This window comes from Halichoerus grypus, chromosome 8, assembly GCF_964656455.1.
Source record: "Halichoerus grypus chromosome 8, mHalGry1.hap1.1, whole genome shotgun sequence".
Taxonomy (NCBI): domain Eukaryota; kingdom Metazoa; phylum Chordata; class Mammalia; order Carnivora; family Phocidae; genus Halichoerus; species Halichoerus grypus.
Genome location: NC_135719.1, coordinates 27,556,305 through 27,580,368, shown reverse-complemented (window position 1 = coordinate 27,580,368; position 24,064 = coordinate 27,556,305). Strand labels below are relative to the sequence as shown.

The following is a 24,064-nucleotide window of genomic DNA, read 5'->3' as shown; positions in this document are numbered from 1 at the left end:
AGAAAAAAATGCTTTTAAGATGCTGGTTTTGGATCATGAAATTAGTATCTCATGAACCATGACTGAAAAATGCACAATGCCTAATTGCCTCAAAGATACAGTATTTATTACAATTATAGCCACAAAAAAAGAAAGAAAAAAAAGAAAAAGCCATATGGCACTAAATGGTCACAGAGCTGAGTGATAATTATTGCTATTCGGAGAAAATACAATATGTACATTATTACTTAGACCATGCATAATGCTTATATACATGGGAAATATATAAATATAAAATAGCTGTCTTAAGGTAAAAAAGGATATGGACAATTACATTTTTTTTAATTTATAAGGTTTTTATTTTAACTTACAAACTATTAAAGAGACCAGGTAATAACCACTTCGCTTTTATTTTCTTGGCGCCAAAGCAATTTACTGATGTGTTCTTTTTTAAACACCTGTTCCAGATCACGGTACAAAGTTTTTCAATCAGTTGTATAATGGTAGCAAAATTTTTACGCCAAAATATACAACGATAAAACAAATCAAACCAACATCCCCTCCTAATATTTTTAAAAGTGAAAAGTTGGAACCAAATAACTTACATTAAAAGAGAACGTATGTTTGCAAACACATCCTAAAGCCACACACATTTAAGCGTTACGGAAATATGCTCCCTCCCACCCCTAACCCTTCACCCAGTGCCTTTGACCTTCCCCAGAAGTCCCTCTGAATCTGTCTCAGACTTCAAGAGGAGGGGGCTGGGCCACCTGTCTCCGGTCTGGCTCTGGCCTCCTCATCTGCCAAAGCCTCACAGTACTGTGCTGGCCAGTCCTTGGGGTCTTGATTATGGACTTTGGCCACAAACTTAAGAACTTTCATCTTGCTGGTTTCCAGGTTGGTTCGGGGGCCCCACTGTAATTCATAGTCTACAGGATCAGTGTGGGGTATCCGCCGGTACTCCAGGTAACGCTGCCGCACGAATTCTTCGGTAATAAGTTTCTTTGGGTCCCCAAAAACTAAATGCTTCTTTGTGGGGTACACCCCTAAGCGACGCAGGAAGTCCCAGACCTCCGTTTCCTTGATGGTATTGCCCTTCATAAAGATGAGACCTAAAACAATCATCAGGAGGCCGGTGGTGGGCGTGCCCTGATCGCCTCTCACCTCGGCATCCTCCTCCACCGGTTCCAGGGTGTTGATCAGGATGTAGGTGTTGCTTTTGGGTTCCAGTTCCACCAGCTTGTAGCCGAAGACGTACTCGAGGCGCTCGGCAGCCAGTTTAAGGAGGTCAGGGAAGATGTCCTTGTAGTCCCCGATGACGTGCTTCAGTATGTCAGTGCGCTTGATCGGGATCTTCTTCTGGTCCTTAATCAGCAAGAACTGCACCAGCTCGGCCACCTTCAGCTCCAGCTGCTGCTGGGACCTGGGCCCCACCTCCGGGGAGGCCGCGGCCCGGCGGGCGCCCTGCGACGATGCGCTCCGGGCCTCCCGGGAGCTGCCCGCCCCGCGGGAGGTGCTCGGGGCCTCCTCGGCCGCGCCGCGGCCCCAGTCCCTCTCCGCCTGGGAGCTAGGCCGGCCCCGGCTCCTCGGTTTCTGCAACATGTCCCCGGCTGCGGGAGCCCTAACGGGCGGCGGCAGCGGCGGCAGCGGCGGCGGGATCGGAGCGCGCAGCGGGAATTGTGGGTTGGCGCGCGGCACGTTTGGGCGGCCTTGGGCGGGGCCAGAGGGGGCGCGCGTTGCATCACGGAGACCGCGCCTGCGTCGGCAGAGACTGCGCGTTGCGTCGGGGGCGTCTCCCTGGCCGCGGCGCGTTGGCGGAAAGCCGCGGAGTCTTAGCGGTGGTTCTCGTTGGAACCTAAGGTGTTGTCCTCACCAAACCACCCAGACAGGGAACAGGAACCAAAACTCCTAAGCAAGTGTGCGGCTAAGCTCAGGACCACAAGGGCTCAGGCAAGTACTGCAGAAAATGAGTATTAAGAGTTCTAAAATCGCGAATATTTTTTAGATGGAGGAAACTCAAAGTCTGAATGTGGGAGAACAGTAAGGTGAGGAGGAAGGTAAGAGCGTGAAAGTGAAGTAAAAGCATTTCCTTCTACACAAAACGACGTAAAAAGAATAAAAGACCCAGATGATTTCCTAACTACGTTTGCCTTCGCCACGCCCTCCCCTCGGCTCAGGTTCAAACCCTCATAACCATTTACCACCAGTTACTTTCTCTAATGCCCCTGAGAGTTTATTAAAAACGAATGTTTGGGGGGCGCCTGGGTGGCTCAGTCGTTAAGCGTCTGCCTTCAGCTCAGGTCATGATCCCAGGGTCCTGGGATCGAGCCCCACATCGGGCTCCCTGCTCCGCGGGAAGCCTGCTTCTCCCTCTCCTACTCCCCCTGCTTGTGTTCCCTCTCTCGCTGTGTCTCTCTCTGTCAAATAAATAAATAAAATCTTTAAAAAAAAAAAAAACGAATGTTTGGTAAAAGCAACGTTGCCTTGCAAGCAAGACTCTTAACCGCGTTTTCATTCTTTCAGTATTTATCGCCTATGCATTAAACTCCCTCTGCTAGACAACCAGGACAAAACCACCACATAAAACACGTTACAGTGAGGTCTTCTTCTACCTTTCGGAAAGCACTTGCTCATGTAAACTGCCTTGGGCCCACAACCACAATTTTAGCAGAAATGGCTAAGAAGAATGCTACAAAACAGACACGTGCTCTCTCAAGAGATTCCCATCTAATTTTGGGCATCACTGATCAAGAACTGCAATAATGTGAATCTCTTAAATTTCTTAATTTTTAATATCTTAGCCTTAGGGCTCAAGAGAAAGAAAGGAGAACGCAGGGATGTCAGTCCTCATAATCTGTGATGTGTGCACTTTGTATATATATTTTTAATTGGGCAGCTCTAATAGCCAACATGAGTCATTTCATTAACTCGAACCATCTGCAGTCTGCTGCCATTACTTCTGCAGATCTTAGCAAATGCGTTCCTTTTCTATTTACTGACTTGCAGAGAAGAAACTGAATTTCCTACTTTGTCTTTTTAAAGCTGCCCAGAAAGTGGGAAAACTTCAAAGAACCAAATCAAATCGAGTTCCTCTTTAATGCAAATATAGTCAAAGGAAAGCAATTCAAAACACATTATTTGAATAATAGCATCAAAACACAACCTTATTAAAATTTCATTAAGTGCTAGTAACATGAAATTTTTGTTTGTAATTCAATATGAAAATGCAATCTGATAATGGCCCTGGAACTGCAAATCTAAATGTAAAATGATATTCCATGTTGTGATGCAAGTACGCTGAGATCTGGTACACTATGAGTAATAACTCTCTGTTCCACACAAGATCTAACAATATATCCTCAAGCATCCATCTTAATGACAGAAGCCTACTAAGAAAAACAAATAAATCATCAAGGCATTCATTTTTTTTTAACAATGAGAAAATTCATCTGCTTCATTTTCCTTACAAATTTGGACTTATGTTAAACCTCCTGCAATCAAGAATTCTGCAAAAGGTCCCTCCAGAAGGATCAGTTGTACCCTGAGTTTAAAAAAAGAAAGAAAAAGAAAGAAAAAATCAGCAACCAACAGATAACAGAGAAATGGAAAATGAGATGAAAACCATTGTCAATAATTAGGCTGCATTTTCAGTATAAATCTGCAGTGTCCTTCAGCAGCATCTTAATTCAGCAGATTGTCATACTCAAAATAGGTCAGAAAAGATACTGGTTAAAACCAGTATCTCTATACTGTGTCCAGGAGAATTCAGGTATGAAAATACAGACATAAAATAATAGTATTAGAATGAACTTTAGGCATCGTATGAAGTCATCCAGACCACCCTCCATTTTAGAATGACATGGAAAGCCATGGATGTTTGGGGAAAAACTGTCGTGATGGTGATGATGGTAATAACAACACTAACAATAATAATACATAGAAACAACAGCTGACAGTTATTACAAAGGTAACTGTGGGTCAGACTCTGTTCTAAGTGGTCTACATGGATTACTTTATTTAATCACCACGACAACCCTATGAGACCTGTTTATTAGGTTTCTCTTGTCAAAAGGAAGAAACTGAGGCACAGAGGAAAATATTAACTGTTTTGGGGTCCTTTAGCAAATAAGTGATGGATCTGGTTCTGAATTAAGATATTGTGCCTCCAGACACTGCTCTTAACCATATGTTGAAGCAGAGAGAACATAAATATGTCCTTGAAAAAGCAAAGGTATGGAGTTAGATGGACCTAGATTAGAAATCTGTGTAACATCAGGGGAGCTACTGATGCTCCTTTCTGTTTCCAGATCAACAAAATGAGATTACCGTAATCTCTCCTTATCCAGAGGGAGTACGTTCCAAGACCCTCAGTGGATGCCTAAAACTGCAGATAGACCTGAATCCTATATATACTATGTTTTTTCCTATACATGCATATATACCTATGATAAAGTTGATCAGTTAGGCATAGTCAGAGATTAAAAACAATAACCAATAATAAAGTAGCACAATTATAACAATATATGTAATGTAAAGTTATGTAAATATGGTCTTTCTCAAAATGTCACCCTTCTTATGATGTGAGATGATAAAATGCCTGCATGATGAGATAAAGTGAGGTGAATGACACAGGCACTGTGATGTAGCATTAGGCTATTATTGACCTGAGAATATGTCCGAAGGAGGATCATCTGCTTGCAGACCACGGCTGACCAAGAGTAACCGAAAGAGCAAAAAGCGAAACCACAGATAAGGGGGGACTACTATCATAACCCAGACATCAGGGAACTAATGAGATAGGTTTGCCAAGTACCTAGCACAAGGCTGGGACCGGGTAGTTGATAACAGTTTGCTTCTTTCCACAGGGTTTATGTTAAGGAAACTATCTGAGGACTCTACAAAGCTCTATGTAGAAAGATGTTTACTGAAGTGAAACATTTGTACACACAAAAATGAGAAAAAGGTCTGGAAAGAAACATATTAAGGTGCTATTAAAATTATTTTCTTTTAAAAATGAAATTCAGTGTTGATTGTCTTGCTTGGGAGATAAGTGAGAAATATATTCTCAATGATTTTAACGTCCTAGTAACACCACGCCCTAGCAGTCATACACATTCAAATTTTCAGTAAATTCAGTGTGACTTGAATATGACATTTGTGACTTTGTTCAGCCAGTGAAGTAATAAAGACAAGTGGTTTAAAAAGAAAGACATTTTCAGTTTATGTTAATGATTAATACTTTTATTACTAGACCCAAAAGAAAAAGAAGGAAAAATTCTTTGAGGCAAAATTAAGCTAGCTAGGATTTCAAATGCATTAAACAAAGAAATGCCTACCAGTTAGCACTTGCTCTTTAGATGTCTCTGAGTAATTAATTGCTTTATTTCATCTCCTTGGTAGCACATGACTGCCAACAAGCTCTAATCATCTTTATTATCTACTGGATTCTCCTCTTCATTCACTGGTATTTCTTGCAGAACCAGAGAAAGTTTTAAATTTTCTCAGCAACCTAGTGCAAAAAGCAGGTAAGGGCTTTCTGGGGGAGAAAAGCAATGATAAAAGCATGCAGCCACCATATATGAACAGCTTCACTGCCTTTTCCAGTGAAAGAAAGTGGGACAGTGTGTAGCATGTGAGCAAAGGAGCTGGAGCCGGGAAGGCAGATACTATTTTGGTGAGTAGATAGGAGGAAGAAGATTCCAGATACTTTAATGGTTGCACTAAAATCCCTTGTGTCCACTCATTCGTAACAAAGATCCATACAGGTTAAAAGACACAATAGGACTACTCGATAACACTTTGTCCCTCATGGAAGAATACTTTAAATGGCAACAGAGCTTTCCTTGGCTGGTGGAAGGGGGTAGAGAGATGCAGCTTGATGAGAGAGCTCTTCCCAAGCACTGCAGCTATTTGGCCCAGAAACACCTTCTTAGACTCTTTTCAAGAAATACAAACCTTCCAGTTATGCAGGGCCTTTTACTTATGAAAATCATTAAAATCTATTGAGTTATAAAATTACAAACACATAAGGTCTCAATAGTGGCCAATAAATTTCTTGTTTGCTTGTTTTTCCCTCTTGTTCTGCATCTTTTCCTTTTAGGAACTGCTTCTTCCAATCTCTAGGAGACCTTGGTAAGGCTCTACCTTTCTGTCCTGAGTGCATGAGATGCAGGCCAGCCACAGCAACTGGTTCAAAGTCCAGTCCACATCCTTTCAGAGGTTCACATAGGTTCTCTTTCTCCAAGCCGACAAGCTGGGTGGTGATGTAAGCCTAGCCACCTTTGCCTTTGCTTGGACATAGCCTGCCTCATGGTGAAGCCAACTCAAAGATCTAAGAGAGAAATAGTCTTAATGCTGCCATCTGAATTTCTGGATCCTGAGTTCAAGGTCAAACTCTGGGGTAAGTACTTATTGAAGCAAGTCAAATCTCCTTTTGCTTTACCTGCTTTCAGTTTGTTCTCCTTACTTGAAACTGGAAAAATTCTGGCTAAACAGTATCCAAACCCAATTAAGCAGGAGAATAAAGGGTCTAAGGAATGAGACTTGGTTTAAAGAGAATGGAGCTAGACAAAGTTAATATTACCTATAAGGTTATTGAATGTAATGAGAGGCGATCTGAATACAATTTGACATTTTTATTATTTCTTGGCATGTTCTGTGGTTGAGGAATGCACTTTTGATTTTAATTGCTGGCAATAAGGCCAAAGTAGAAATCATGAAAGACAGACTGTTCTTCCATGTGAAATGTACATATGAGCTAATCTGGTGATTTACCTCTGCAAAAAGTTTCAGACAACCTAGAACGTATTTTAAAGTATTTGTTATTCTAGAGTAGCTATGTTCTCCATATTTAACACAAAGCATTTCCCCACAGGCCACACCGTTAAAGGTGACAGAAGCCTCATTCTTTTTTTCTAGGTTTCACTTTAGCCTAGAACAGAGGTATACTCACAGGGCAAGGGCACCAAGGAGGAGAATTGACAAGGCTAATACTCAGGGGCAAGACAGATAAGTTGTTTTGAGAAAACTGAACAAACTGAAATGGATTAAGAATAAAAGAATGAGAAAGAAGTATGAAAATACTGAAGGCAGACAAGAAAAACCTTACATATATGCGTAAGTGGTGGTCCTGAAGGAGACAACAATTATAAACACAAAACCAGAAATAATACTCAGAGGTACTCTAGCGATGGCTGTAGGAATCCTGGCCAGATGGTGGGTATGCACAGACCCCATGTCTCTGATCCCCTCTCCTTCCTGGTTCCCTCCCTTGAGCTAACTCAACACCTAAGGAAGGCATGCATTCAAGGTTGGAGAGTGCACAAAGGCTATGGGTTCTCCAGAATCTGCAAAGGAGAGTGTACAAGGCTGCTTCTCCCTGAGATGCAAGTGAGAGCTTAGGTACCTGGTAAGGAGAAAGCCTGCCCCTTCCCAAGGCCTGGGAAGACCCAGGATCATGTGGTACTTGTGGGTATTCAGCTGGCAGAAACCCATGTCTCCCTTCTGAGAGAGCCTACAGCTGTCTTCTTTCTGAGGGTAATCCTTCAAGAGCCTGTCCAGGCTGCTGACTAATTGCCCTCAGAGGAAGCCTTTCCGGCAGGTCAAATGCTATCAGGCCTTGATGTTGGGAGAGGCCTTGAGCAGTTTCAACCCCTTTGAGCCTGAATTCCAAGAGGCTGCTTCATGGTGCCTCAGGAGACATGTAAACAGTGTGTTCTTTGATTCACAGTGGCTCATAAAAGCAAAGTCCGCTGTGCCAGACACTTCTGGGCCTCTCGCCACTTGCCAGCCTACTTGCCAGCAACTCTAGCAGCATGATCTGTAGAGGAAAGAAAGAAGTGCAGAACCTGGCACAGGTGAAATAAAACAGCTCATTAAAGATGATCCAAGAATTTAAAGAAGCAGTAAAATTGACAAAGAGCTACAGTGACCAAGAAAGAACACCCAAATTAATAAAATCAGGAACAAAGGAGAGGATATCACTACCAATCTTAAAAAAAATTGTAAAAGAATGCCATGAGCAATAAACAACTATGTAACAACAGATTAGATAAGTTTGGTGAAATGGAAAAGTTCCTAGAAAGTCACAGATTTCAAGAAGAAATAGAAAATATAAATAGGCCTACAATAAAGAAAGATTGAATTAGTAGTTTATAAACTTCCCACAAAGAAAAATCCAGATCCAGGTGGTTTCATTGGTGAATTCTACCAAAATTCTTTTAAAAGGAATTAAAACCAACTCTTTCAGAAAACTGAAGAACCAATTCCCAACCCATTCTGAGTCCAGTATTATCTTGATACCAAAACCAGACGATCCATTATAAGAAAACTACCAACCAACATCCCTTATGAATATTGATGCAAAAATCCTTATCAAAATAGTAGCAAATGAAATCTAACAATATGTAAAACGGATTGAAGACAATCCTTACCAAAATTCCAGCTGCATCTTTTACAGAAATTAACAGGCTGATCCTAAAATTCGTAAGGAAATTCAAGGGACCCAGAATAGCTAAAACACTTAAAAAAGAACAAAGAACTCACATTTCCTCACACTTCTACAATATGTCAAAACTGACTACAACACTAGGGTAATCAAAGCTCTGTGGTACTGTCACAAGCCCAGACCTATTGTTAGGGGCTGAATTGTGTCTCCCGCCTCCTCCTCAAATTCATAAATTTAAGTCCCAATTCCTAGGACCTCAGAATGTGACTGAATTTGGAAATAAGCTCTTTAAATGGATTAAGTTAGAATGAGGCCATTAGGGTAGGCTGCTAATCCAGTAAGACTGATGCCCTCAGAAGGACACCATCCTTCATCCCTGGAAGAAATACCAGGGACGTGTGCACGCAGAGAGAAGGCCATATGAGGACACAGTGAAAAGGCAGCTGTCTGCAAGTTAAGAAGAGAGGCTCAGGAGAAACCACACTTACCAACAGTTTGATCTTGGACTTCTAGCCTCCAGATTGTTAGAAAATAAATTTCTGTTGTTTAAGCCACCCAGTCTGTGGTATTTTGTTATGGCAGCCCTCGTAAACTGATACACATATAGAGCAATGGAGCAGAAGGGACAGTGCAAAATTAAATCCATACATCTATGGTTAACAGATTTTTTTAAAAAAGGGACCAAGATAATTCAATGGGGGTAACAACAGATGGTGCTGGATATCCACACGCAAAAGAATGGATTGAACCCTGACCTCACACCACATACAAAATTAACTCAAAGTGGATCATGGACCTAAATGTAAGAATTAAAACTATAAAACTCTTTTATTTTAAAGATTTTATTTATTTATTTGACAGAGAAAGACACAGCGATGGGAATATAAGCAGGGGGAGTGGGAGAGGGAGAAGCAGGCTCCCCACGGAGCAGGGAGCCTGACGAGGGGCACGATCCCAGGACCCTGGGATCATGACCTGAGCCGAAGGCAGATGCTTCACGACTGAGCCACCCAGGCACCCTAAAACTATAAAACTCTTAAAATGAAACATAGGAGCAAATTTCATGACCTTGGGTTTGTCAATGACCTCTTAGATAAGAGACTAAAAGCAGAGATGATAAACAAGAAGACTGATAAGTTGTACTTCATCAAAGTTAAAAACATGTGTGTGTCCAAGGATACTCAAGAAAGTGAGAAGGCAATCTACACATTCTGGGGGAAATTATTTGCAAATCATGTATCTAATAAGGGACACATATGCAGAAAATATAAACAACTCTTGGAACTTAAGAAGAAGACAAAAATCCAATTGTAAAACTGGGCAAAGGATTTGAATAGACATGTCTCCAAAGATGTAAGAATGGCTAATCACATGAAAAAATGTTGAACATAATTAGTCGTTAGGGAAATGCAAATCAAAACCATAATGATATACTACTTCAGGCTCCAGAATGGCTATAAACAAAAAAGGCAGATAATATCAAGTGTTAGCAAGGAGGCAGAGGAATTGGAAACCTCAAATATTGCTGGTGGGAATGTAAAATGGTACAGCTTCTATGGAACACAGTTTTATTGTGGGGAATGGGGAGTGACTGCTAAAGCCTATGAGATTTCTTTTTGGGGTGATTCAAAATGTGATAAAATTAGATAATGATGGTTGCATAACTCTGAAGTATGCTAAAAAACATTGTATACTTTAAACAAGTGAATTTTATGATATGTTAATTATGTATTAATAAACCTGTTTTAAAAAGAACCTGAAGAAGGCCAAGCTGAAGTCTTGAATAAGTTGCTCCTTCTGAAGTGTAATGAGATGAAACAGAAAAGAAGACTTAAGAAAACAGTAATGAAAACCATCAAATGGATGCAGTTAGGGCACCCAGACTTTCTGGATCAACAGCCACAGAAAGAATTTTTTTTTTTTTTAATTTTATTATGTTATGTTAGTCACCATACAATACATCATTAGTTTTTGATGTAGTGATCCACGATCCATTGTTTTCGTATAACACCCAGTGCTCCATGCAGTACGTGCCCTCCTTAATACCCATCACCAGGCTAACCAATCCCCCCTCCCCCCTCCCCTCTAAAACCCTGTTTGTTTCTCAGGTCCATAGTCTCTCATGGTTCATCTCTCCCTCCAATTCCCCCCGCCCATTTTTCCCTGCCTTCTCTTAATCTCCTCCATGCTATTCCTTATGTTCCACAAATAAGTGAAACCATATGATAATTGACTTTCTCTGCTTGACTTATTTCACTTAGCCTAATCTCCAGTCCCATCCATGTTGATGTAAAAGTTGGGTATTCATCTTTTCTGATGGCTGAGTAATATTCTATTGTATATATGGACCACATCTTCTTTATCCATTCATCTGTTGAAGGGCATCTCAGCTCTTTCCACAGTTTGGCTATTGCAGACATTGCTGCTATGAACATTGGGTGCATATGGCCCTTCTTTTCACTACATCTGTGTCTTTGGGGTAAATACCCAGTAGTGCAATTGCTGGGTCATAGGGTAGCTCTATTTTTAAATTTTTGAGGAACCTCCACACTGTTTTCCAAAGTGGCTGTACCAACTTGCATTCCCACCAACAGTGTAAGAGGGTTCCCCTTTCTCCACAACCTCTCCAACATTTCTTGTTTCTTTCCCTGTCCATTTTTGCCATTCTAACTGGTATAAGGTGATATCTCACTGTGGTTTTGATTTGGATTTCCCTGATGGCTAATGATGATGAACATTTTTTCATGTGTCTGTTAGCCATTTGTATATCTTCTTCAGAGAAGTGTCTGTTCATCTCCTCTGCCCACTTTTTGACTTGATTATTTGTTTTTTGGGTGTTGAGTTTGAGAAGTTCTTTATAGATTTTGGATAGCAGCCCTTTATCTGTAGTGTCATTTGCAAGTATCTTCTCCCATTCTGTGGGTTGCCTCTTTGCTTTGTTGACTGTTTCCTTTGCTGTGCAGAAGCTTTTTATCTTGATGAAGTCCCAAAAGTTCATTTTTGCTTTTGTTTCACTAGCTTTTGGAGATGTATCTTGAAAGAAGTTGCTGTGGCCGATGTCAAAGAGGTTACTGCCTATGTTCTCCTCTAGGATTTTGATGGATTCCTGTCTCACATTGAGGTCTTTCATCCACTTTGAGTTTATCTTTGTGAATGGTGTTAGAGAATGGTCGAGTTTCATTCTTCTGCATGTGACTGTCCAATTTTCCCAGCACCATTTATTGAAGAGACTGTCTTTTTTCCATTGCATGTTTTTTCCTGCTTTGTCAAAGATTATTTGACCATAGAGTTGAGAGTCCATATCTGGGTTCTCTATTCTGTTCCATTGGTCTACATGTCTGTTTTTGTGCCAGTACCATGCTGTCTTGGTGATCACAGCTTTGTAATACAGCTTGAAATGGGGGCAACGTGATGCCCCCAGCTTTGTTTTTCTTTTTCAACATCTCCTTGGCGATTCGGGGTCTTTTCTGATTCCATACAAATTTTAGGATTGTTTGTTCCAGCACTTTGAAAAATGTCATTGGAATTTTGATTGGGATGGCATGGAAGGTATAGATTGCTCTGGCTAGCATAGACATTTTAACAATGTTTATTCTTCCGATCCATGAGCATGGAATATTTTTCCATCTTTTTGTGTCTTCTTCAATTTCTTCCATGAGTGTTTTGTAGTTCCTAGAGTATAGATCCTTTACCTCTTTGGTTAGGTTTATTCCGAGGCATCTTATGGTTTTTGGTGCTATTGTAAATGGAATCGTTTCTCTAATTTCTCTTTCAACAGTTGCGTTGTTAGTGTATAAGAAAGCAACTGATTTCTGTGCATTGATTTTGTATCCTGCCACATTACTGAATTGCTGGATGAGTTCTAGTAATTTGGGGCTGGAGTCTTTTGGGTTTTCCACATAAAGTATCATGTCGTCTGCGAAAAGAGAGAGTTTGACTTCTTCTTTGCCAATTTGAATACCTTTTATTTCTTTTTGTTGTCTGATTGCTGTTGCTAGGACTTCTAGTACTATGTTGAACAATAGTGGCGAGAGTGGGCATCCTTGACGTGTTCCTGATCTTAAGGGAAAGGCTCTCAGCTTTTCCCCATTGAGGATGATATTCGCTGTGGGTTTTTCATAGATGGGTTTTATGAACTTGAGGAATGTTCCCTCTATCCCTATACTCTGAAGAGTTTTAATCAGGAAAAGATGTTGTATTTTGTCGAATGCTTTTTCTGCATCAATTGAGAGGACCATATGGTTCTTCTCCCTCCTCTTATTAATGTGTTCTATCACATTGATTGATTTGCGAATGCTGAACCACCCTTGCATCACGGGGATAAATCCCACTTGGTCGTGGTGGATGATCCTTTTAATGTATTGTTGGATCCTATTAGCTAGGATTTTGTTGAGGATTTTGGAATCCATATTCATCAGGGATATCGGTCTGAAATTCTCCTTTTTGATGGGGTCTTTGCCTGGTTGGGGGATTAAGGTAATGCTGGCCTCATAGAATGAGTTTGGAAGTTTTCCTTCTGTTTCTATTTTTTGAAACAGCTTCAGTAGAATAGGTATTATTTCTTCTTTGAATGTTTGGTAGAATTCCCCAGGGAATCCATCAGGCCCTGGACTCTTGTTTCTTGGGAGGTTTTTGATCACTGCTTCAATCTCGTTACTGGTTATTGGCCTATTCAGGTTGTCAATTTCTTCCTGTTTCAGTCTTGGCAGCTTATAGGTTTCCAGGAAGGCCTCCATTTCATCCAGATTGCTCAGTTTATTGGCATATAGTTGTAGATAAGAATTTCTAAGAATTGTTTCTATTTCCTTGGTGTTGGTCGTGATCTATCCCCTTTCATTCATAATTTTATTAATTTGGGTCCTTTCTCTCTTCTTTGGATAAGTGGTTTATCAATCTTATTAATTCTTTCAAAGAACCAACTTCTAGTTTCATTGATCTGATCTTCTGTGTTTCTGGTTTCTAATTCATTGATTTCTGCTCTAATTTTAATTATTTCTCTTCTAATGCATGGCTTAGGCGTCGTTTGTTGCTTTTTCTCTAGTTCTTTAAGGTGTAGAGTTAGTTGGTGAATTCGGGATTTTTCTATTTTTTTGAGTGAGGCTTGGATGGCTATGTATTTCCCCCTTAGGACCGCCTTTGCAGTATCCCATAGGTTTTGGACCAATGTATTTTCGTTCTCATTGATTTCCATGAATTGTTTAAGTTCTTCTTTGATTTCTTGGTTGACCCAAACATTCTTGAGCAGAGTGGTCTTTAGCTTCCAAGTGTTTGAATTTCTGCCAAATTTTTTCTTGTGATTGAGTTCCAGTTTTAAAGCACTGTGGTCTGAGAATATGCAGGGAATAATCTCAATCTTTTGGTATCAGTTGAGACCTGATTTGTGACCCAGTATATGGTCTGTTCTGGAGAAAGTTCCATGTGCGCTCGAGAAGAATGAGTATTCTGTTGTTTTAGGGTGGAATGTTCTGTAAATATCTATGAGGTCCATCTGGTCCAATGTATCATTCAAAGCTCTTGTTTCCTTGTTGATTTTGTGCTTAGATGATCTGTCCATTGCTGAGAGTGGAGTATTGAGGTCTCCTACAATTAACGTATTGTTATCAATATGACTCTTTATTTTGGTTAACAGTTGGCTTATGTAGATGGCTGCTCCCATGTTGGGGGCATAGATATTTACAATTGTTAGATCTTCTTGTTGGATACAGCCTTTAAGAATGATATAGTGTCCTTCTGTGTCTCTTATTACAGACTTTAGTTTAAAATCTAATTTGTCTGATATAAGAATTGCTACCCCAGGTTTCTTTCGAGGTCCGCTGGCATGGAAGGTGGATCTCCATCCCTTCACTTTCAGTCTGGATGTATCTTTAGGTTCAAAATGAGTCTCTTTAAGACAGCATATGGATGGGTCCTGTCTTTTTATCCAGTCTGCAACCCTGTGCCATTTTATGGGAGCGTTTAGGCCATTCACGTTGAGAGTAATTATTGAAAGATATGAATTAATTGTCATCATGTTGCCTGTGAAGACGTTGTTTTTATAGATTGTCCCTGTAAATTTCTGTTGTATATCACTCTTGGGGTCTTTCTCCTTTTATAGAACCCCCGTTAATATTTCTTGCAGGGCCAGCTTAGTGGTCACATATTCTTTCAACTTCTGCCGGTCGTGGAAGCTCTGCATCTCTCCATCCATTCTAAATGAAAGCCTTGCCGGATAAAGTATTCTTGGCTGCATGTTCTTCTCATTTAGTACCCTGAATATGTCTTGCCAGGCCTTTCTGGCTTGCCAGGTCTCTGTGGATAGGTCTGACGTTATTCTGATTTTCCTCCCTCTGTATGTAAGGAATCTCTTCCCCCTAACTGCCCTTAAGATGGTTTCCTTGGTTCTAAGATTTGCAAGTTTTACTATTACATGCCGGGGTGTTGGCCTGTTTTCCTTGATCTTGGGAGGGGTCCTCTCTACCTCTAGGACTCGAATGTTTGTTTCATTCCCCAGATTACGGAAGTTCTCAGCTACAATTTGCTCAAATACATCTTCTAGCCCTCTCTCTCTCTCCACTCCCTCCGGAATTCCAATGATTCTGACACTGGAATGCCTCATGGTGTCACTTATTTCTCTGATTCTATTTTCATGGATTCTGAGTTGTTTTTCCCTGGCCTCCTCTTTTCCCTTTTTATCTAGTATACTGTCTTCCAGATCGCTTATTCTCTCTTCTGTCTCAGTAACCTAGCTGTTAGATTATCTAGATTGGATTGGATCTCATTGATAGCATTTTTAAGTTCTGCCAATTCACCTTTCATTTCTGCCCTTAGAGACTCTATGTTGCCATTAATTGATTTCTCCATTCTAGCCGTTGTCTTCACAATTGCTAGCCTGAATTCCCCCCTCGACATCTTGGTTATATCTGCATCCATTTGTAAATCTGCAGCATAAGTCATAATCTCTGAGTCTTTTCTGTTTTGGGGGCTCCTCCTCCTAGTCATTCTGTTGATGGGTGTTTGAGAGAATGTATAGAGTCCAAATTATTGACCAGAACCCAAGCAAGATGCACCTGTTTTCTTAGGACCTTAGGGTTGCTGGCCTCTTGTTTTCCCAGCCTGTCTTCTGCGGGAGGGGCCTGCCGCGCTGTTACTCAGGCAACCCTGTTTGGGCAGAGTTGCCCTGCGCCCCTATGGAGGGGGATGGGCTCAGTGGGAATCAGTTTTGGGGGCTTTTGTTCTCTGGCGCCTTTCCCTGGTGGCTTTCCACGTCTCTTCCGTGAGTCAGAGCAGAAGAGACCATTTCCAACCCTCTGCCTCAGAGCAGAGAGACCTCAGTCTGTTCTTCAGTGAGCTCTCCAGGCCACACCATCTCCGTTTCTGTCCGTGCTGCTATAAACTGCAGCGTCCTGGGTTGTGTGCCCCTCCGCAGCGCTCCCAGTCCTGCCTCCAGGTCGGGGCACGTCTCTGCCCTTTGTGCTTCTAAAACCGCCAGCCGCTCCCAGTTCGCACACGCGACTCCGCCGCTTGGGGTCCTGTCCCGGGGACTGCAGTTCGCGTGCACGCGACTCCGCCACTTGGGGTTCTGTCCTGGGGACTGCAGTTCGCGTGTGCACAACTCCGCCGCTTGGGCTCCTGTCCCGAGGACTGCAGTTCCCGTGCGCGTGACTCCGCCGCTAGGGGTTTCCGTCTGGGAGGCTGCAGCTCGCCTGCGTGACCGTCGCTCCGGTTTCTGTGCGGGGGGCTGCGGTTCGCGTGCGCGCGACCCCGCCGGTCTGGTCCTCCACCCCGGGGGCTGCCCTAAAGTCCTTTCCCGACGCTACCGGTCTGCGAGTCTGTGCCCGTCCGCAGCGCAGGAGGCTGTCGCTCACCGGCGGTGTAGGATCCCCACGGCCAGGCACCCTCCCGCCGCCGTTTGTCCTCCGATATCTGCCCGCAGAATCACGGCTCTCCGCTTCGTACCTCAAAACCAACCACCTGCAATACTCTGTTTGTAGAGATCCAGATCTTCTTACATCTCAGGCTGGTTTCGTGGGTGCTCAGAGTGGTCTGGTAGATATCCAGCTCAATTCCGGGGACCAGTTGAAATAGGGTCCCCTACTCCTCCGCCATCTTTCCCCCCTCCCCAACAGAAAGAATTTTTAACTAAAAACTTAAACTAAAATGGAGCAGAGTCTACTGTAGAAATAATGATTTTTGCCATTATCACAAAGATGTTTGTATTTTAGGCAGTTAACAAACATCTTTATGCTACATGGTTTATGGAACACAGTTTCATCTTTCCTCTGCCACCAATTTCCTCTGGGTCCTGGAAGACCTCTCAGCCTCTTCACCCGCAGATACGCAGGGCTGAGTTAGGCAAACTCTTTCAGCTGTAAAATACTATTAATATATGAAAGAATTTTAGGGGTGCCTGGGTGGCTCAGTCAGTTGAGCATCCAACTCTTAATGTGGGCTCAGGTCATGATCTCAGGTTTGTGAGATCATGCCCCGCATCAGGCTCTGCACTGGGTGTGGTTCCTGCTTAAGATTCTCTCCCTGTCCCTTTGCACCCCCCCCCCAATAAAATACACACACACACACATACACACATACACACACACACACGAAAGAATCGTAAATCAGAAATCATAAACACATGTTGAAAAGGAAATAGAAAGCCCCTCCTGAAAATAACATTTAAAGAAACACCTGGTTCCTCATTATTAGATGTCAGTATGCTGGAGCATCCTGAGTTTCCCAGAGCATCTGCTGGTAAAACAATAAATTTCCCATCTTGGCTCTATTTTTCTTCAAGTGACACAATTCTGTGACTTCCAGGACAAGTGGAGGTCTCCATTTAAAACTACTCTGTGGGAATAGATCTTTAACGGCAGCCAAGTATCTTGAGGAAATGGGGGCTCTGCTTGTTCCTACTGCTTCCTGCCATCCATAACAGAGACCAGACAAAGGGAGGCTTCGGGGGGTTGCCTTGGCCCTTGGATATTCCTGAGAGGAGGGTAAAATCAAAAATAGGTCATAAAGTCCACTGTGCATGAATGGTGATCCAATGCTTTCAGAACTCTATCTTCCCACTCATGAGCAAGAACAAGTCCCCGTTATCTCAAAATATACCAACCTTACTGTGAAAATGGCTTCTGAATTAATCGTAGTACAATATGTATAACTTAATGCAGGATATTCACAAAAATGCAAAATCAGGTAACATCTGCAAAAGTATGTATAGGTATATTTATGATATATGACTTTAAACTAAATTCTTCTTTGTTTTACAGGCTCATTTTTTATTTCCTCATACAACCCTGAACTGAAGGCAAGATCTACTGCAATAAAAAATAAAGCAACACCCCCCTCCCCGAAAAAAAGCTGTTCAGACACATACAATGGATTAATAAGCAAGTCATATACAATGTTAGGTACACATCTGCTCCTGATTGGGCCCAACTTTGACATGGTCTCTCTTACCCTGATGTCATCGCTTTACTAAGCTATATTCCACTAAGTAAATTGAATTTAGTTCCCACAATTTCTTAATTATGACAACTAGGAACAATGAGGTTATATACAAGAACTATATAAGGATCATGAAACTTAATAAAATTTAGAGGGAAAAAATAATCTCTAGAAATGTGAGCATGATTCAGGTGAAACATATCACCTCATTGATCTTGGGGTTCTGTCCACTCATTTGGCTGACCAGATTTCCAAGTACCCCTTCTGAAAGGCTGCCCATCTGGTAGAAAAACATAATCTTACTGTAGAAGAAGAACACGAAGAACAGTGACAATAGTTTTTTCAGTTAATATAGACAAGTGAGTATTTTCAAATACTCAAGAATTGATGTAAATTATCTTTCTACCTAGAGGGAACAAGAAAGTCAGATGCTCTGTCCTTTGTACATGGGCAACCCTTTCTCTTACCCGGACTCTCTCTCACTCACCTGGACAAAAAGGTATGATCGTTGCCTTTCTTAGTATGAAAACTGTTCATGAGCAAAGCCTGTGCTCAACCAGAACTCTCACTTCTGTTCACTTGTCTCAGAGCATTAAAAGACTGATCGCTACTCTATTTCCATGAAAACTTATAAATCATTTAGGGCATATGTGACAACCCTGCTAAATAGAGAATTTGGCCACCTCGTTTGTTACAAAGTCCCTAGTTCTCTAAGAAGGTACCCTCGAAACTCAAATATGGAGGAAACTTGATATTAAAGGAAACCTCAGTCCCCTATCCTCTAAGCCCTTTCCTTGCGTGTACATGAGATGATTTGGCTGCTATGTGGAGCTTTCAGAAGCCTTGAACAAAAAAAAAAAAAGGCATTCCAGGCAATAAACAAGTTTAATTTCAATTGGACAAAAGGTACAAATAAGGCCTAGGGAAGGAAAAAACAGAGAATGGGTAAGACAGAACACACCTTTTTTATAAATACAAATATGTTAAACAGCAAACATCTATCAGTGCTGTGGTTGAGAAAGTGATTCAAGGAAGAGACAAAGCCCCCCACATAAGTGAGAATCACATGCATCTGGGAAGGAAGAACGAGCAGAGGGGAGCGTGCTGCCTACTTACATGTCCGACCCAGCTGGCTTGGCTGCAATGTTGCTTCCCGCAACCAGGAAGCCACTGTGGGAAGGACAGCCCTAAATGCATGAGAGGCAGAGGAGCTCGGTTTTCTGAAGGATTCCTGCCTCTCGAAACTGGCAACAACATCCCGTAATCTGGCTGGATAAACCAGGGCGTCTTTCTTGAGAAGCATGACTTTTTTTTTTTTTAATTCAGATTTTATTAATCCCACAGGTTTGAGAGAGGCGGTGTGGCAAAAGCAAATGTTAGCTAATTAACCGCTTCCTAGGATCCAATCAGTCATTAAAAATGTGCTTGTGAAATTTTCTTGAGTTGCTCAATTGTTTATAATTATCCAAGTGGTTCATACTACTCATGGATGTTTTCTTTTCTTTTCACATTTATTTCTAAGCAAATTACCTAATTCAGTGTGTTATAACTCTGGACATTTAAAAACTATATTGGGAAATTTCAGGCAGTAATTAATGTGGATATATCTGTTATGCTTATGCTTAATCCTTTGTGCCCAGGTGTGATTATTAGGTGCAAATTACAGAAATTCAGCCCCACTCAATTGCCACTTAATATTAACATCCATTCACATGTTCATTTGATTAATCTTACTCAAGGGTGATATTTTCTAAATTTATAAATAAATAATACAACCCACATAACAAGTGTCAAGAGTGGACATGTGACCCAGTTCTGGCCAATGAGATACTGAATATTTTGGTGGTATTGGGGGCGGTGCATCTGAGAAATGTTTACTTGCTCTCAAAAAGAGGTTCACAGGAAAAAAATTCCTCTTCTACTAGACATTTTATATCTGCATGTAATGCCTCAAGCAGTCATCTTGTGACCATGAGTAGAACTAAGCTGACACATCAAAATATTGAAACTGGTAGAATGAAAAGCTGGAGAGAATCTGGATCTTGGATGACTTCTCTAGGCTGCTGAACCAACTAACTCTGGAGCAGCCCACCTCTGAACTTGTTATTTGAGATAATTTATGTCCTTTGTCACTGAAGGTTTTGTGAATTGGGTTTTATATCACTTACAGCCCAAAGTATCCCAGCTGACATCTGTAGCCAAGAGAATCCCAACAAAGGGAATATATAGGTTGGTTGTTTAGACTTTACCTGGTGAAGCCAGGGCTCCCAGTCAGCGGCCATGTGCCAACCCCCTCCACCTAGCTCCGAGATCTATAGACATTTGAATATCAGCTTGAAATGCTGCTTAAGGTAGTGGTACAAGACTGCAAGTTGGCAGTCAGCCTCCCTCTCTATGGCAAAAAGACATTTAGATTTTATCTAGGACCTGCAAAGGGGGAGGATCTATGATTTGCCCAGATATCTAGAGTCTGTAAGTTATAAAGGCAAAATTTTCTTGGAAGTCCTGTAGATGCATCCTCATATTTCATGGATATCACCCTAGCTTGAGTGATGTCCATCAACCAGTGGTTCCTTGTGTGAGTACCCACTGAGGAGTTTACCCCCACTATACACTAGAACCTCAAAGGATATCACAAAGTTCCCACTGCTCAATTCACTCTTTCCAGCAAGGTCATTTCTCTACCTGCCTGATGGACTTGGCATTTTAGCTTCCCAAGGCCATCCTCCAGAGGACTGAATCTTCTTCAGTTCTCTGCCACTTGGCCCACTTGACCCCTAACACCCTACTCTATGTTACAAACTTGGTCCCCAGTTTTCTTGGAAAGAGAAGACAGGAAGTTATAGTCTGAGGCTCTGGAGGTTTTCAGGAGTGCCAATCTGTCCTGGTTGCCTAGACTCATACAGCACCCCCAAGTCTAGCCTTGTTTCCTATGTATAACTGTCCCTAATATGAAGATGATCTGAAGACAGCTGAGCTCTGAGAGCCCCAGGCCAGCCAGCCAGCCACATGTTCTCCTGTCTCCTGTATCCTGCTACTGATGATGCCTAGGGTGGGGGTTTGTCCAGAGGTTGACCTACTGTTGCTCCCCATGGCCTTTGATAATGGTGCATGCTTAGCACAGAAAGCCCAAATCAGTAAGACTCTATAGACCAAAGGTCAGGTAGTATGGAGAAAGGCTGCATCTCTGGAAGAGCTCAGAGTGAGAAGCAGCCATCCCAAGCCAGAGAGAGACAACCCAGGGGACCTCTGAGCAGGAGAGAGGGAGCCTGTATGGCTTACCTGAGATATTGCCCAGCTGTCTCCATTGAAAGAGAAGTTGTAGGGTGGGCCTGAAGACAATCTATCTCTATCTGATTCTGAAAATGGACACCATCCCTATACCCACCCCTCCCCCTGCCATATCTAAAGTGAGACAATGTAGTTTGCCTACCCAACTGCCCCTTCCCCAAGAGGGAAAACAGTCCCACCCTATCTGCCTCCGTTTCTTCCTATTATTCTACCATAGTCTTAAAAGGGATCCTGTCACAGCCACCAGCTGAGCCCAAACCAGCACTGGGGGACATTCTAGCAAAATGATCAGGCAAAGCAAACTCACATGCACACCTATAAGCATAGTGGTTTAAAGGAAGGAGAATGCCAAATTCCAGAACAGATGGCTACTATGGAGCAGAACTAATAGAAGAAACAGAAATAGACTATCAAATAAAAACATAATGAAAACACATAAGGAGATATTATTAGAGCACAATAAAATGCTTCTAGAATAGAATAATTCTTGTTTTTTAAATTTAAAATTCTAGCAGAAGTACTGTAAAAGAGAATGGTCCCCACTGAAGACCAAATCACTATTTTAGAAGGTTCAAGTGAAAGATGTGTCACACAGTACAGGACAAAAGTTAATGGAATAAAAATCAATCACAAGGGAAATATCAAGATATGAAGGGCAGAGCAGGAGGCAATATTATATAAATCACAGAAGTTTGGGGGAAACAAAACATATGACAGAGAATAAGCAAAGAAACTGTATCAAAGGAAATGCAACTCAAGTCTTCAGATTTGAAAGGGCTCTGGAAAGGCAGAAGTTAGACCCATCCTGCTAAAATTCTGAATTTCAAGAATAGAAAAATCGTACAAGCTTCCAGACAAAAAGAGTTAAGTTGTTTCTAGAAACAGTCAGTCTAATATCCCATTTCTCACTTGTAATCCAAAAATTCTCTACCCAGGCAAGCTATTATTACATGAATACAAAGGAGTAGATTATGGGACTTGCAGAGTGGGAAGCAGGTGTCCCAGGTGTCCTCTCTGAGACTACTCCAGTATACTCTCACCAAAGAACCAAATCAAACAAGGACCCATGGGAGGTGAGGACAGTTTAATAAGCAATAGGACAAATCTTGTAATATTTATTTTAAAATCTTAATAGACAATGATAATGTGAATGTAAATTGTACTACAGTTGTTCATAAGGATTCTTGAAGTAGAAGAAGGAAGATTTTGGTAAGAGCCTGGACCCAAACAATCTCAGCATATCCCAGGAATAAGAAGAGGCAGGAGATGGAGTGTAAAGAAAAATGATTCTAAGGGTCTCCTCCAGGTGGAATGAGGTCAAGAGGATACTGAAGATATTTTAGTGGGAGGGTGTGCTATTTATTAAGCTAATGATCTCTGTTCCAAATCCACTGCTCTCTTACGCTGGGTTTGGATCTCTGAAAGTTACGTTTTTCTTCTGTTAGATGGCTTCTTGTTGGGTTCTTCTAATAAGGGGCAATGGGGTAGCCTAAAAAGTGGGGCAAGGGGTAGGACCTGCTTCTTCCTGTTTGCTTGCTCTTCTGGTCAGTAAGGTACTAGCAATACCCCCTGCCCTGGCAGCAGCAATTGGTTCCAACCTCTTTCAACACTCCCCAAACCAGCTTCATTGTGCTCTCACACAGGTATGACCAACAGCAGGGTACATCCCTGTAGATATTAGAAGGATACAAGAATATTAATTACAATGTTCACCAATACATTTGAAAACAGATGAAATGGGCAAATTCCTAGGAAAACAACTAAACAAAACCTATACAAGAAAAATGCACAAAGTTTTAATAGTCCTGGGAACTACTGAATCTGTAATTCCAAATTTTCCCTCAAAAAAACCCCCCAAAAAACCCAACCTAGGAGACTTCACTAGTGAAATCTACTGAACACTTAAATGAGGGATAACATCAGTCTTAAATAACTGCTTCCAGAAAAGAAAAAGCGGAACTACTCCCATTGTGTTTTATAAAGAAATCATAACCTTAATATAAAAATATAAAAAATATAAAAATCTGACAAGGACATTTTGAAAAATGAAGATAAAAGGCCAATCTCCCTCACAAATATATAATCAAAAGCCCCGAACAAAACATTGACAAACAAAATCAAGAGATTCAGCATTGAGAAAGCTGAATCTACCAAAGCAAATTGGCTGAACATTCAAAAGTCAATCAAGGTGATTCACCTTATTAACAGGATAAAGGAGATCTTTCATATGGTCATCTCAAAAAAAGAAAGAAAAATCAAGGGAGAAAACTCAATATCTATTCATGATCTTATAAAATACTAACAAAACAAGAAATTCAGTAATCTGGAAATAGAAGGGAATTTATCACTACAATAATCTGCATTAAACATCCCTCTTTATTGTGAAATATTGAAAATGTTCCTTTGAGATGAGGAATAAAAGTTGTACAGATTGGAAAAAAACAAAATTGTCTTTTCTTTTTCAAATGACATGATTCTATATGTAGAAAAGTCAAAAAAATGTACAGATAAACCATTAGAATTAATAAATTATCAAAGTGGTTGGAGATAAGATTAATATGCATAAATCAGTTTCATTTCCATTTTTCAATGACAAACAGAAAATGGAATTAAAATAAATGCCATATGTGACACATTTTCCCAAAGATGGATCCCACATGCCCTTTTGTACTGTAACGTGGGTGGCTGCTTATTCCATCAAGACGTGGGGATAATTTTTCCACCCCCTCACACGTGGGCTAACTCTGTGGCTTGCTTTGAACAACAAGAGTGTGGCAGAAGTTGCAACGTGTGGATTTTGGAGCCCACGCCCGAAGAGGCCTCTTCTGCTTTTGTCCTCTTGGGGTACTCCCTTTCATAGTGCTCTCTTTGCCGTGGACAGATGCCCCACCTAGAGTAATGAATGATGACAGGAGAGGCCCA

General features: G+C 41.4%; 2 protein-coding genes across 10 annotated transcripts in view; both read right to left on the bottom strand.

Moving 5' to 3' along the window:
* ENTREP2 (endosomal transmembrane epsin interactor 2) overlaps nucleotides 1-24,064 on the bottom strand; it is a 473,415-nt gene that overhangs the window by 144,985 nt on the left and 304,366 nt on the right. The gene's annotated exons all lie outside the window — the stretch shown is intronic.
* Nucleotides 371-2,217, bottom strand: NSMCE3 (NSE3 component of SMC5/6 complex). The gene has a single exon (XM_036106232.2). The coding sequence runs from the start codon at nucleotides 1,579-1,581 to the stop codon at nucleotides 727-729; it is 855 nt and encodes a 284-aa protein (XP_035962125.1). The 5' UTR covers nucleotides 1,582-2,217; the 3' UTR covers nucleotides 371-726.